The sequence below is a fragment of the Crocuta crocuta genome, unplaced genomic scaffold (assembly GCF_008692635.1).
Source record: "Crocuta crocuta isolate KB4526 unplaced genomic scaffold, BGI_CrCroc_1.0 scaffold127, whole genome shotgun sequence".
Classification (NCBI taxonomy): Eukaryota; Metazoa; Chordata; class Mammalia; order Carnivora; family Hyaenidae; genus Crocuta; species Crocuta crocuta.
Genome location: NW_027532008.1, coordinates 1,506,386 through 1,519,866, shown reverse-complemented (window position 1 = coordinate 1,519,866; position 13,481 = coordinate 1,506,386). Strand labels below are relative to the sequence as shown.

Sequence of the window (13,481 nt, the reverse complement as noted above, 5' to 3'; positions counted from 1 at the left end):
GTATTCTTCCAACAAAGTAAGCTAGAGAAAAGAAAATGTTATTAAAATCATAAAGAAATAAATTTACATCACTGTACTGTATTATTAAAAAAAATCCGTATATAAGTAAACCCTCACAGTTCACACCATGTTGTACAAGGCTTAACTGTGTATCTTTAATTTAATATCTTGGGGCGCCTGGGTGGCTTAGTCGGTTAAGCGTCCGACTTTCACTTAGGTCATGATCTCATGGTTCGTGGGTTCGAGCCCCGCGTCGGGCTCTGTGCTGACTGCCAGCTCAGAGCCTGGAGCCTATTTCAGTCTGTGACTCCCTTTCTCTCTGACCCTCCCCTGCTCACGCTCTCTCTCTCTCTAGAAATAAATAAAAAAAACCTTAAAAAAAAAATTAATTTAATATCTTTATGGTTTAACTCTTAAGATATTAAATACTACTTAATTTTAAATTAAATTATTTAAATAAATAATATTTCATATTTATTTAATATAATATCTTTATTAGAGGAAGACACCTGCTCCCTGTAGCCAGAGCCATGACAAATTGAGGCAATTATCTCAAGTCCCTGTGTTGCCAAAGAGGCCAAGTAACTGGGTGCCAACTCAAGGAGGCAGCTAGTACTCCAGAAGCTTCTTCCCTTTTCCCAGAAATGGCCCAACAAGAAATTAGTTCAGATTGAAGTCATTTAGAGTTTAACTTGTAAACATGTGCCTAAGTATATGTAGCATCTCTTGTTTACCCTCTGTCTTACCCCTCTTGTGTCAGAGGACACTTTGATGTTCTGGAAAGGAATAGCTGATGTAGGACTGATGGAAGAGGTTGTCTGCAATATACAGAAGGAAATAGAGGAGCTACTCAGGGGAGTTCAGCAGCGGCTCATTCAGGCTCCCTTCCAGGTAACAGGTAAGTACGCTAATTCTAACAATAGTGGTCCTTTTATTAAACACTAACAACTGTCAACAGATCCTGTTAGCCTCATGAAAACACTGGCATATGGGCATTATGATCCCCATTTTACAGATTAGGAAACTAAGACTCATAAAGTTTAAGTTATTTGTCCATAGTTCATAATAAGGTTTTGAACTCAAGTCTGGTCATGCTTCTTCCACAGGTAATTTTTGCCTTTATAAATGGTGCAATAAAGCAGGCTCTGTCTCTCTTACATATATATATATGGTGAGAGAGAGAGAAATTGGGGGTATCTATCTGGTTTTAGGCAAATTTCATATTCTATTAGTTTAAGGTTTCCAGAACGATTGTGTACATTTAATAGCTGTTTCTGAATACCCACAGGGTGCTTGCTGCTGCTCATAATGTAAAAGGATGTTCTAATCATCTGATACCAAAGGGTCATGATGGGGGCACCTGGGTGTCTCAGTTGGTTAAGCATCCGACTTCGGCTCAGGTCATGATCTCACGGTTTGTGATTTGAGCCCCGCGTCAGGCTCTGTGCTGACAGCTAACTCGGAGCCTGGAGCCTATTTCAGATTCTGTGTCTCCCTCTCTCTCTGACCCTCCCCTGCTCACACTGTCTCTCTCTCAGAAATAAATAAAACATTTAAAAAAACCAAGTAAAATAAAATACAAACTTATTAAAAAACAAAACAAAACAAAAGGGTCATGATGATGGGGCACCTGGCTGGCTCAATCAGTGGAGCATGTGACTCTTAATCTTGGGATCTTGAGTTTGAGCCTTATGTTGGGGGTAGAGTTTACTTTAAAAAAGGGGGGGTTCATAATGATACCTCATAAGCTTGTGTGTCAGTGAGTTCTTAGATTTATTAGTTGTGTCTTATTATTGTCTTATTGTGTCTTTATATAAATATACATTATATAAACACACTTAAACTTTACAGTAAAACTTTATGTGCTTGGAGTAAAAAAAAAGGCAAGTAATGAAGAAAGCAGGGATGACTTATTTATTTATATAAAAATATTTTTTTAATATTTGTTTATTTTTGAGAGAGAGAGAGAGAGAGAGAGCAAGCATGAATGGGGAAGGGGTGGAGAGAGAGAGAGGGAGACTCAGAATCTGAAGCAGGTTCCAGGCTCTGAGCTGTGAGCACAGAGACCGATGCGAGGCTCAAGCCCACAAACCGTGAGATCATGACCTGAGTTGAAGTCAGACGCTTAACCTTAACCGCTTAACAGACTGAGCCACCCAGGTGCCCCAGGGATGACTCTTTTAGATAGGGTAGTCAAGGAAGGTCTCTCTAGGGAGGTGGCATTTGAGCAGAGACCTGAATTGAAGGAGCTAACCATGTGATGATCTGGGAGAAGGAACATTCTAGGCAGAAGGAACAAAGACTTTGAAGTTGCAGTAGGCCTGATAGGTTTAAAGCATTATAGAAGCACTGATTCTGCCACAGTGAAATAAGATACAAGAGACTGATAGGTGATGAGGCAGGAGAGGAATAAAGAGAACAGTTTGGATAAGATTTGGTTAGAACTTTGGTTTTATTTTAAGGTGATGGTAAGCCATCATAATGAGCGGGGGGGTGACCTAAGATTTATTTATATTTTTAAATTTGCATTTGTATTTTTTAAATGTTTATTTAATTATTTTGAGAGAGAGGGAGAGAGAGTGCANGGCTTGATCCCATAAACTTTGAGATCATGACCTGAGCTGAGGACAGATGCTTAACTGACTGAGCCACCCAGGTGCCCCTATTTATATTTTTTTAATATGTTTTTTATTTTTTATTTTTTATTTATTTTTTTAATATTTTATTTATTTCTAGGAGAGAGAGAGAGAGAGAGCGTGAGCAGGGGAGGGTCAGAGAGAGAGGGAGTCACAGACTCCGAAACAGGGTCCAGGCTCCGAGCTGGCAGTCAGCACAGAGCCCGACGCGGGGCTCGAACCCACGAACCGTGAGATCATGACCTAAGCGAAAGTCGGACGCTCAACCGACTAAGCCACCCAGGCGCCCCTGTTTTTTATATTTTTAAAAGATCACTTTGGTTGCTATATGGAGAACAGACTATGAGGCAAGAAATCACTTGGGAGACTCCTGAAGGAATTGGTCCAGATAAGAGATTATGGTGGCATGGATTAGAGAGGATAGTGGTAAACCTGGGAAGAAGTAATCATACTGGGGATATATTTTGAGTGTGGAACTGACAAGTCTTGCTGACGGATTGGATATAGGGTAAAAGAGAAAGAAAGAAATCCAGGAGGACTCATATATTTTTGCTCTGAGCCATGAATGATGATACCATTTCCTGAGATGAAGATCAGTGGGAAAGGACATCAAAGTTAGTTTTTGTTTTTGTTTTTGTTTCTGTCTCTTTTTTAAATGTTTGTTTATTTTTGAGAGAGAGAGAGAATATGACCAAGGGAGGGTCAGAGAGAGGGGGACACAGAATCTGAAGCAGGCTCCAGGCACTGAGCTGTCAGCACAGAGCCTGATGTGGGTCTCGAACTCACCAACCACGAGATCATGATCTGAGCCAAAGTCAGAAGCTTACCGACTAAGCCACCCAGGCACCCCTATTTTTGTTTTTAAATGTTTATTTTGAGAGAAGGTGGGAGGAGAGCGGAGAGAGAAGGAGACACAGAATCTGAGCTGTCAGAATAGAGCCCAGTGTGGGGCTTGAACTCAGGAACTGTGAGATCATGACCTGAGCTGAAGTCAAACACTTAACTGACTGAGCCACCCAGGCCTCCCCTGCTTTTTTTTTCTCCCGCAAGTAGACTCCATGCCCAATGTGGGGCTTGAGCTCAAGACCCTACAATCAGGAGTTGTCTGTTTTTCCAACTGAGCCAGCCAGGTGCCCCTCAAAATTAGTTTTTTGTTGTTTTAGTTTTTTTTTTTTTAAGTTTGTTTATTCAGAGAGAGACAGAAAGAGAGAAGAGAGAAAGAATCCCAAGCAGGCTTTGCACTATTAGAGCAGTGCCCAGTGCAGGGCTTGATCCCATAAACTGTGAGATGATGACCTGAACTGAAATCAAGAGTTGGACACAACCAACTGAGCCAGCCAGGTGCCCCTCAAAATTAGTTTTGAGTTGGGGCACCTGGCTGGCTCAGTTGGAGTATGTGACTTGTGATCTTAGGGTCGTAAGTTCAAACCCCACAAAAAAACAAAAAGAAAAAGAAGAAGAAGAAAGAAAGAAAATTAATTTTGACTTGCTAAATGCTTATGAGGCCTTCAAATGGAGATGTCACTCAGCTAGATGGAATTAATCTGGTACGCAGGAAAGAAGTTAGGGCTGGAGACCTGCATGTGGAAGTTCTTAGCATATATGTGTTACTTAAAAGCATGGACCTGGATGAGATGACCTTGGAAGAGAGTTGTAGGTGGAGAAGTGGTCTGAGTTAAGGAAGTAATGACCACAACTACTTACAACTCTTTCAAGAGGTTTTGTGTAAAGAGGAACAGAGATAATACTATGAATAGCCTTGCATTGCCAGTTCCCATGTTTGACACTTAAAATATAATTCTAATCTTCATATCTGTCTTGCCAAGGAAGTATTGTTAATCCCCTTTGTTTTAGATAAGGAAACTAAGGACTGAAATGACTTATCCAAGTTCAGATAGATAAGCAATTGTAAAACCAAAATTCAAATTTAGTTGCATCTAGCACAGTGACCATGTTTTCTAAACCAAAAGTCATAAGTTCTAGCCAGGTGCAGGATTTTTTTCTTATTTTTGTATTTATTTATATGGAAAGATGTATAAGTTTATAATAATTAAATCAAAGTTAATTATACATGTGATAAATCTTTGCTAATTAAAAAAAATGCAATTAGAATAGTCCCATCATTCCTGGGCTGTTTCATATTTATATGAAGAACAACAGAAAGTTGGGGGAACGCTTCTGTTTTAACTTGGCAGGCATGTCTTTGTTTTTAAATAGATGCTGCCGTTCTCAACAATGTAGCACATACATTTGGCTTGATGGATACAGTAAAGAAGGTTTTGGACAACAGGAAGAACCAAGTAGAGCAGGGAGAAGAGCAGTTTCTCTATACTCTGACAGGTATGTATAACTTCTGTCTCTTCTTAGGTGATATTACACTAATATCCTTGAGTCTTGCCATTTCTTTGTGGACTTCTTTTGGGACTGGCTTCTTTCCTCCTTCCCTTCCTTCCTTGTAATGGTCCTTCTTTTGCATCTTAAGAATTAAGATGTCTGTTCAATTGCTCCATTAATCCAATAATATTAGTGACAGAAGAAACAAATTGGCCTTTGTCTTTGTTACATTGTTGACAGTGCATCTTTTGATAGATATAAAGTTAACACCTTCTCCATTATTTGCAGTAATCAGAACTTATGAGCACGTAAATAATTTAACGCTTTTTATCAAGTAATTACTATTGCCAGACTAGGTTTTATATATATCTTGTTGACTAAGACAGCCCCACTAATTCAAGGGAAAGCAGACCTAGAAATAAATGTAAAAAGCAGTCAGTTTTGTAACTGAGGCATATAGTAGATATGGTGGAAGAAGAAGGGGAACTGTCACTTACACCTGGAGAGAATTCAGAAAAGGTTTTGGTGGAGGTAAGGCAGGTGAAAGATATAAAACAAGTTAGAGGTATGGATTATCACCCTTCAAATGATGTAAAATATAGTTAGTCATGAAGCCAAAAGGCAATGATTATTTGGTAAGAGAAGTAAAACTTATGTTGTCTTAAATTTATTTTTATACCCTATATATACATATATGTTTTTTAAAGTTTATTTATTTTGAGAGCAAGAGAGAATGAGTGCGCATGTGTGCATGTGTAGGGGAGGGGCAAAGAGGGAGGGATGGAGAGCGAGAATCCCAAGCAGGCTCCACAGGCTTAGTGTGAAGCCAGATGTGGGGCTCAAACCCATGAACCATGAGATCATCACCTAAGCCGAAATGAAGATTTGGACACTTAATGGACTGAGCCACCCAGGTGCCTCTTTTTTATGTTCTTTTAAACTACTTCCCGGGATTGAGTTGCCTGGGTGGCTGGGTAAACCATCTGACTTTGGCTCAGGTCATGATCTCATAGTTTGTGGGTTCCAGCCCCGCATCGGGCTCTGTGCTAACAGCTTGGAGCCTGGAGCCTGCTTTGGATTCTGTGTCTCCCTTTCTCTCTGCCTTTCCTCCCACCTCTCAAAAATGAATAAACATTAAAAAAATTTTTTTTTAAACTTCTTCCCAGGACTGGGGCACCTGGGTGGCTCAGTCGGTTAAGCGTCTGACTTTGGCTCAGGTCATGATCTCACGGTTCATGGGTTTGAGCCCTGCATTGGGCTCTGTGTTGACAGTTAGCTCAGAACCTGGAGCCTGTTTCAGATTCTGTATCTCCCTCTCTCTCTGACTGTCCCCTGCTCATGCTGTCTCTCTCTCTCAGAAATAAATAAAACATTAAAAAATAATAATAAAAAAATAAACTACTTCCCAGTACTAAGCTTTAGGTTTCAGGTAAAATGGTATTAAAAAAATTTTTTATGGATTTTTGTGACCTGTTGCCAAATTTCCAAGATTATACCAACTTATGTCACCATTTTGAGCACACCAACATTGGATGTTATTACTTAAAATATTCTTTGATTTAACTTTTTAAAAAAATTATAGATGTGGTTGTATCTTCTTGAGGTTCACATTTCTTTGCTTACTACTGACAATGGAAAACATACAGTATTTTGTAACTTGTATGGCAGTATTTAAAAATTTTTGAATGTTCTTGATTCCTACCTACTCCTTTTTCTGCCAAACAAGGAATTGACTTGTTCTTGGTGTTTCATAGGGAGCAAAGTGCTCTACAGTTGTAACTGATTATTTGTTGAATGCTTCTCAGGTACTAAGCAATAGAAAAAGTTCTGGTATAGGATCAGACTCGCCAGTGGTCACCAGGATTGGATTGTACATCGGGAGAGGGATAGTGATAGACATCTTGTGGTGGGAAAGCCACCATGTTGGTCATCAGAAGACTTTTGCCTTGGCCTAAGCTCTGAGATCTTAAGTCACTTTACCTCTCTGGGTCTCTGAAAATTAATGTGTTCGAGGGGCGCCTGGGTGGCTCAGTTGGTTAAGTGTCCAACTTAAGCTCAGGTCATGATCCCATGGTTCATGAGTTCAAGCCCCATATAGGACTCACTGCTGTCAGTATGGGGCTCACTTTGGATCCTCTGTCCCTGTCTCTCTCTGTACTTACCCCCCCGACCCCTGCTTTCTCTCTCTCTGTCTCTCAAAAATAAACATAAAAAAATGAATATGTTACAACTCTAAAGCCTCCTTTAGTTCTATAATTCCTAGAGACTTCTTCTGTAACTTTCTGTAGACTTCTCTGGGTGCTAATGGTAGACTAAGACCATTGGTAGACTAAGGTTACCAGTAAGATGATCCTGCCTTGAAAAACAGTTTGGGAATCACTGGGGTTTTGTTGTTGTTGTTGTTGTTGTTGTTGGTTTTGTTTTTGAGTGGGGGGAGAGCGGCCCCCTACAGCTCCTCTGTAGCCCCATGTTAGTTCCAAAGGGATTGTGCAAATATTCCTTATTTTCATCTGTAGACCCAAGTGGGGCATCTATAAGCTGTAAAGTCAACTGGAGGCTTCTTTGTTTTGCGTTTTGGTAACAGGTGACAAAATGCCACAAGTGCTTCTAGGGTTGAGCTATAGTAGGATCACAGCCCGAGAAAGATTCTGAATGGATGCCCTGCCTATAATCAAACAATGAAATGTAATGGCTGCAAGGATTTTTTAAATCATCCAGTCTGGTTTCTTGCTTTGAGAACAATGAAGCTACACAGCGGCAAAACCAGGACAAGACCTCAGGTTCCCTGACTCCGTTTACTCTTCCCAGGAATATACTTCTCTCCACACAAAGTCTGTCTTTTTTCCCCCACAGAGTTGGAACGCCAGTTGGAAGAGCAGAAGAAGCAAGCTCAGGATCACAGGCTGAAATCCCAGACGGTTCAAAATGTGGTACTGATGCCCGTGAGCACTCCTAAGCCTCCAAAAAGGCCCCGGCTCCAGCGGCCGGCTTCGACCACAGTCCTGAGTCCTTCTCCTCCGGTCCAACAGCCTCAGTTCACAGTCATCTCACCTATCACCATCACCCCAGTGGGCCAGTCATTTTCCATGGGCAATATTCCAGTGGCCACCCTCAGCCAGGGCTCCAGTCCTGTGACTGTTCACACACTGCCTTCTGGCCCTCAGCTCTTCCGCTATGCCACAGTGGTCTCCTCTGCCAAGAGCAGCTCACCAGACACAGTGACCATCCATCCTTCATCTAGCTTGGCACTGCTAAGCTCCACTGCCATGCAGGATGGGAGTACCCTGGGCAACATGACCACCATGGTGAGCCCAGTGGAGCTGGTGGCCATGGAGTCCGGCTTGACCTCGGCGATCCAAGCTGTTGAAAGCACCTCGGAGGATGGGCAGACCATCATTGAGATTGACCCAGCCCCAGACCCAGAGGCTGAGGATACTGAGGGCAAAGCAGTCATTTTGGAGACAGAGCTGAGGACTGAGGAGAAAGTTGTGGCTGAGATGGAAGACCACCAGCATCAAGTCCACAATGTGGAGATTGTGGTCTTAGAGGATTAACTGGGGATCTCAGGGCCAGGAGATATGCTTTGGTTTGGAATTTTAATTATTTGTTTATTTTTATCATTGTCCCACTCATTTCCACATAGGATCCTTTTTTTAAAAACAAAATCTCATTGTTGTAACTGAAAATGTTGGGTCCCTCCCTCCCCGTCATTGAAAAACGGACAAAAACAAGCTGTCCTTCCAGAAATTGAGAGTAGGTCACTCAATGTCTAAATCCTTTTACACAAAGAAAGTTAGTTTTTTTAGGGGAGGCATCAAGACAACCAGAAATCCTGTCCAGAAAGCCCTTTCCAGGCTAGTCTGTCTGTGTACGCATGCGGTTTTATTTTTGTAAAGATGCATTGACCAAACTCTGGAACGCAGATCTGACACTGGAAGGCAATCCACCCACACACGGATGCAGAAGGATACTTTATTTCGTATCCTGGAAAGGGCCCTCAGAGGCCAGTGCAAAACTCTGAAACAAAAGCAAGTTCAACTGTGCTGGGAGGGGAAGGCGGCATAGCAGCAGCAGCTTGAAAAGGGAAGTGCTTTGGCCAGGATGGGGCAAGGAAATTATCTTACTTACAGAAGTGCAACTGATGCCTCTTGACATCTGTAAGGGTTATGACCAAGGGTGCCATTTTGAGGAGAGGCCAATAATAAGTGGAAGGGTATGTCTCCATGGAACAAGTGGCATCAGGGGCCTGGGGCCTGTGGCTTTGCAGAAATAGAAATCTGGGTTGTCACAACTGTGCTTTGTGATTCAAGCCCACTTACCCCTCCTTCCCCAACTTTGTCAAAGCACTTAACCCCCTCCCCCACCCCAAACTAGGATAGATCCATTCATTTGCAAACTGTGTGATGTGGTGTAAATGTCTCTGGTTCCTGGACTGTGGCTGTTATGGGGGTGGGGCTCCAAGGCCATTGTTTTTATTGCATGACTTGGGTGCAGGGTTATTCCTCATCCAGACCAGCTGCCCTTTTTGGTGGGGCCCATTTTTGGCTTTGGAACCAAAAGCAGCCACTCATTTGGTGCTTCCTCTTGTTCTCCCCTCCATCCCTCAACTGTTAATGGCATCTGTCTCCTGGATCCCACGCTCTTCAGCTTTTTGGCTGATTTGCAGAACAGTGACAGGTGCCTGCCTGCCTTCATCCTCTTTTAGATTCATTTATACCACAGATGTTTCTGTGAGATATTGAGCTCATGAGAAAAAAAACAAAAACAAAAGCAAAACAAAACAAAAAAACCCCGTAGGCTTGACAGGGAAGACTCAAGAGCCCCAGCCTATCCTGAGGCACCAAGTAGATGTCTCCTCCTGAGCGAGCTGGACTCCCTGGGAAAGAAGCATTGTCTGCAATATTATATTATAGGAAATGTACCAGGAATATCAATAATAATATCTTTGGGGGGGTTATTTTTTTTTTTATGTTGTTTGTATATTTAGAGCTGGGCCATTTTCTGTGCTGTGATTCCTGCTCTTTGACCATTTTCAGTGTTTGGGGCAAGAGTGGACCCTGGTTTTTATTTCTTTGATTGCATTGTTTACTGCACTAGGAAAAATATAGGGAAACTGCAGAGAGTTTAAAAGGAAAAAGAGGTCAAAAAAGAAAGCACACACCTTAGGAGTGGGAGGGTTTTTTTTTTAATTAAAAACAAAACTTTGACTTATAGTTTCCTNAGAGCTTCCCCTGAAGCCATGTTTCTTCCAACACATGTTGGAAACCCTGTTGTCAAGCAAGTGAAGACTGCGTTCTGCCGTCTTTCAGATGGCTTTAATAGCTAGAGAAGCCCTCTAACTTCAGAGGGCCAATCTTAAAAGCCTTAAGGGTGAGATTTCTTAACCCCATATATTTGTGGCTTTCAGCTTTAAAATTGTCTGGGGTTTTACTTTTCTCTTCAAAATGTTTAATAGATGTAGCGATGAGCTTAGAACGAACCTTCGGCCCTTTAGCGAGGGAAGTGGCTTTTATTATTGCTTCTTTAGGTTTTCTGATGGTACATAAACAAAAGCAAAATTTCAGTCTAAGCCTCAAACTGCTACTTGAACCTAGGAAGGCACATGTCATCCCTGTCGTGGTTTTCAGGGACAGTTTTCTCTTTCCCAGAGATGAAAGGTCCGATTCAGGACAGAGGGGGAGCCCTGGAGAACACCCACCCACTAGCTCAGGTTCCTCTCTTCTGTCAGCTGTTGTTGGTAGTGTTTTAAAAACAGTGTGAGCACCATGCTTCCAAAGTCAAGAGATCTCCTCCTCCTAAAGACAGAGCCTGTTTACTTGCACTATCTGAATATTCCGGCTGGTGGAAATACACGAGCTTTGTTGTTTTCCTGGTCTTCCAATAGCCTGTCATTGCTAGCTGCTGTGGCACCTGCTGTGGGGGGGTTTCCTCAGAGCCCTGGTCTAAATGATCTCAGACCGCGTGAGAAATATGCAAGCCATTGGTATGTGCACAAGCAGTTGCAATGAATCATTCCTCAGGCTGACTTGGCAGCAGCCATCTATATCTCTGTTCCTTCATGAAATAAACATGTATAAGTACCATCTACGTGCCAGGCTTTGTGCTAGGCACTGGCAGTACAGAGATGAAGACTGAGTTCCTGCACTCAAGGACTTCTTCACAGGTTGTCTGGAGTTAAGAACTATATTTCAATATAACTGGTTTCTTTTGTAATCCTACGTATTTTCTTTCATGCACTGAAAAACATTATTCTGCAAATTAGTCCATAGGTTTCGGCAGACTCCAAGAGGCACAGCAAAGTTAAGCCTTTTCTAGTGAGATACCGACACATCATATTGGGCTAAGTGTGGCGACAGAGCTCCTGGCTGGGAGCTGAGAACAAAGGATCAGGGGCCTGACCCAGCTTAGGGATGGGGGTCAGCAAATACGGGAGTACTTCCTGGAGAAGGTGTATACCTAAACTAATTTAGGGGAGAACATTTTTGGCTCACTGTTTTGTTTTGTTTGTACTCTATTTCAAGTAGTTGGGCTTATTTATACAAGAGGGGAAAAAATCCTTAAGTTTCTTGCTGCCTCTGCCTCCAGAGCTAGGCAGACTCAGCAGCATGGGCTGTCTCCTGAGAGTAGCCCACTGGGAAAAGCCGAGTTGTATGTCAGCTTCTCTGAATTTCCATCAGGAATCCGGGGCCGGACTGGAGGTTAGCTGGTAGAAGGTAAATGCCCCAAACCTTCGGGCCATGTGGTTTCCACAAAAGCCCTGGAGTCAACTGTACAACGGTCGTACCTTAGTTATGTCCCTGCCTTGTTCTTCTCCTCCTTTCAATTGCTAGGCTCCTTCCCTATTCCTACCCCCAAAACAAAACAAACTCCCAGTTATTCTGAAGTAAAAAAGTGGACAGTACACTTGAGTAATCAAGATTCAAAGTCACTTCACATGAAGTTCCTTACATGCTTCTGTCCACATTTGGGAAGGAAGACTAATGTTAATACAAATGTCTTGGAAATTGATACTCAGTTCGGGTGGTCTGCCACTGAAGTGGTGGTATTTTTACCCATTTCATGAAAGGCACTAAGGTAAGTCTGTGTGGTGGGAAATCTAGTTTTGGTAACATCTGATTATAAATATAATCAAGTGTGAAATACAGAATTACTAGTTCACTGAATAATAACTGGTCCAGGTTTTAGCACTATTAAGGTGGAAAGGTTGAAGAAAAGGTTGAATTCTGAAAATAGGCATGAGGTTGTGATTCACTTTGGGCAACCCTCCTGAGGAAATAGTCCTCTGCAAAGAAAGTCAGATACTAGGCTAGCCTGCATTTTCAGACAGCTTACCTAGTACAGTTGATTACAGATTCCCTCACCCCTAGGATACCTCTTGGGGAAATTCTTACATAGTCTGTAATGTATTACAATAACAACCAAGGTTGTTACACCAGACAGGGGATCAGTTCTGTTAGATTTGGACTCTTTGCCCCTGGAATTTCTCTTAAGCAGCCCTAATTGAGAACTTTCCAGGATTCCTTCTCAATATGGGAACAACTTTCTTAGTCCTGATATATACAATTTGACTTCCTCTAGAGGGTTCTATTTTCCTCTAACTTCCTTTTCCATACTACTACTTCCCTAGCCCTTGCTTTTGGGAGCCAAAGTGATTTGGTTCCTAAATTCCGTCATGTCAGTAATTCTACTTTCTACCATGTCAGTAACTCAACTTGAGACCATCATATTTGTCGAGGCACCCCCCCCTCCCCGCCCAGAGCCACACCTCAGCATACATACATCTGTCATAGTCTGTAGTCTTCCTTACCTAAAACAGCTTCCCTAACTCCATCAGTCACCTGAATTGAAGCACTGTTGGGATGTGCTTATGCAGTGACTATAGGTAAGTTCTCCAGAACACATAGATTCTAAAACCTATTTTTTAAAGATTTTATTTTTTAGTAATCTCTATACCCAACATGAGTCTTGAACCCACAACCTCAACAACAAAGTCACATGCTCCACCGACTGAGCCAGCCAGGTGCCCCTAAAACCTCTTTTATATCTGATTGATTATGTATCTATGGCCCATGATCCAGGCTAAGACACGCCTGTTTCCTGGATAGATTATTTCAACCCAGTATGATTCCTACGGCCTCTTCACAACTACTTGAAATTTCTGTTCTGTTTTATGAGCCTCTAAGCCTAAAGGTAGACTACAACCTACTTTGAAATTGCCTCTGGGTTCTCCTGCACCTACGGTTTCCAATTCTGTACTCTTTATTGATAGTTATGGCTTATAATATGGTATATAGGAATTTATTTTTCTAGTTTTGAGAACAAAAATGAACAATAGTATTAAATCACATCTAATGGTAAATGTGAAGCTGGGTAATACCCAGAAGGAAAGACCAATTCCTTAACGGGCTTTGTAGGAGCTTCTAAAGAAAGCATATAGAGTGGGTTACTTGCATTTTGAAGTATAAGTTTGTTTTTTAAAAATTTCTCTACTGTTTTCTTTTTTAAAAAATC

At 41.9% G+C, this 13,481-nt stretch overlaps 1 protein-coding gene across 4 annotated transcripts in view; it reads left to right on the top strand.

Moving 5' to 3' along the window:
- Positions 1 to 10,183, top strand: part of GMEB1 (glucocorticoid modulatory element binding protein 1) — a 36,487-nt gene extending 26,304 nt beyond the window's left edge. For all 4 annotated transcript variants that reach the window (XM_077775505.1, XM_077775504.1, XM_077775506.1 and 1 more), the window contains 3 exons: positions 761 to 898; positions 4,854 to 4,976; positions 7,824 to 10,183. In XM_077775505.1, coding sequence (XP_077631631.1) covers positions 761 to 898; positions 4,854 to 4,976; positions 7,824 to 8,524 — 962 coding nt within the window. In that variant the 3' untranslated portion in view covers positions 8,525 to 10,183. The remainder of the gene's footprint in view (positions 1 to 760; positions 899 to 4,853; positions 4,977 to 7,823) is intronic.
- The last annotated feature ends 3,298 nt before the right edge of the window (positions 10,184 to 13,481 follow it).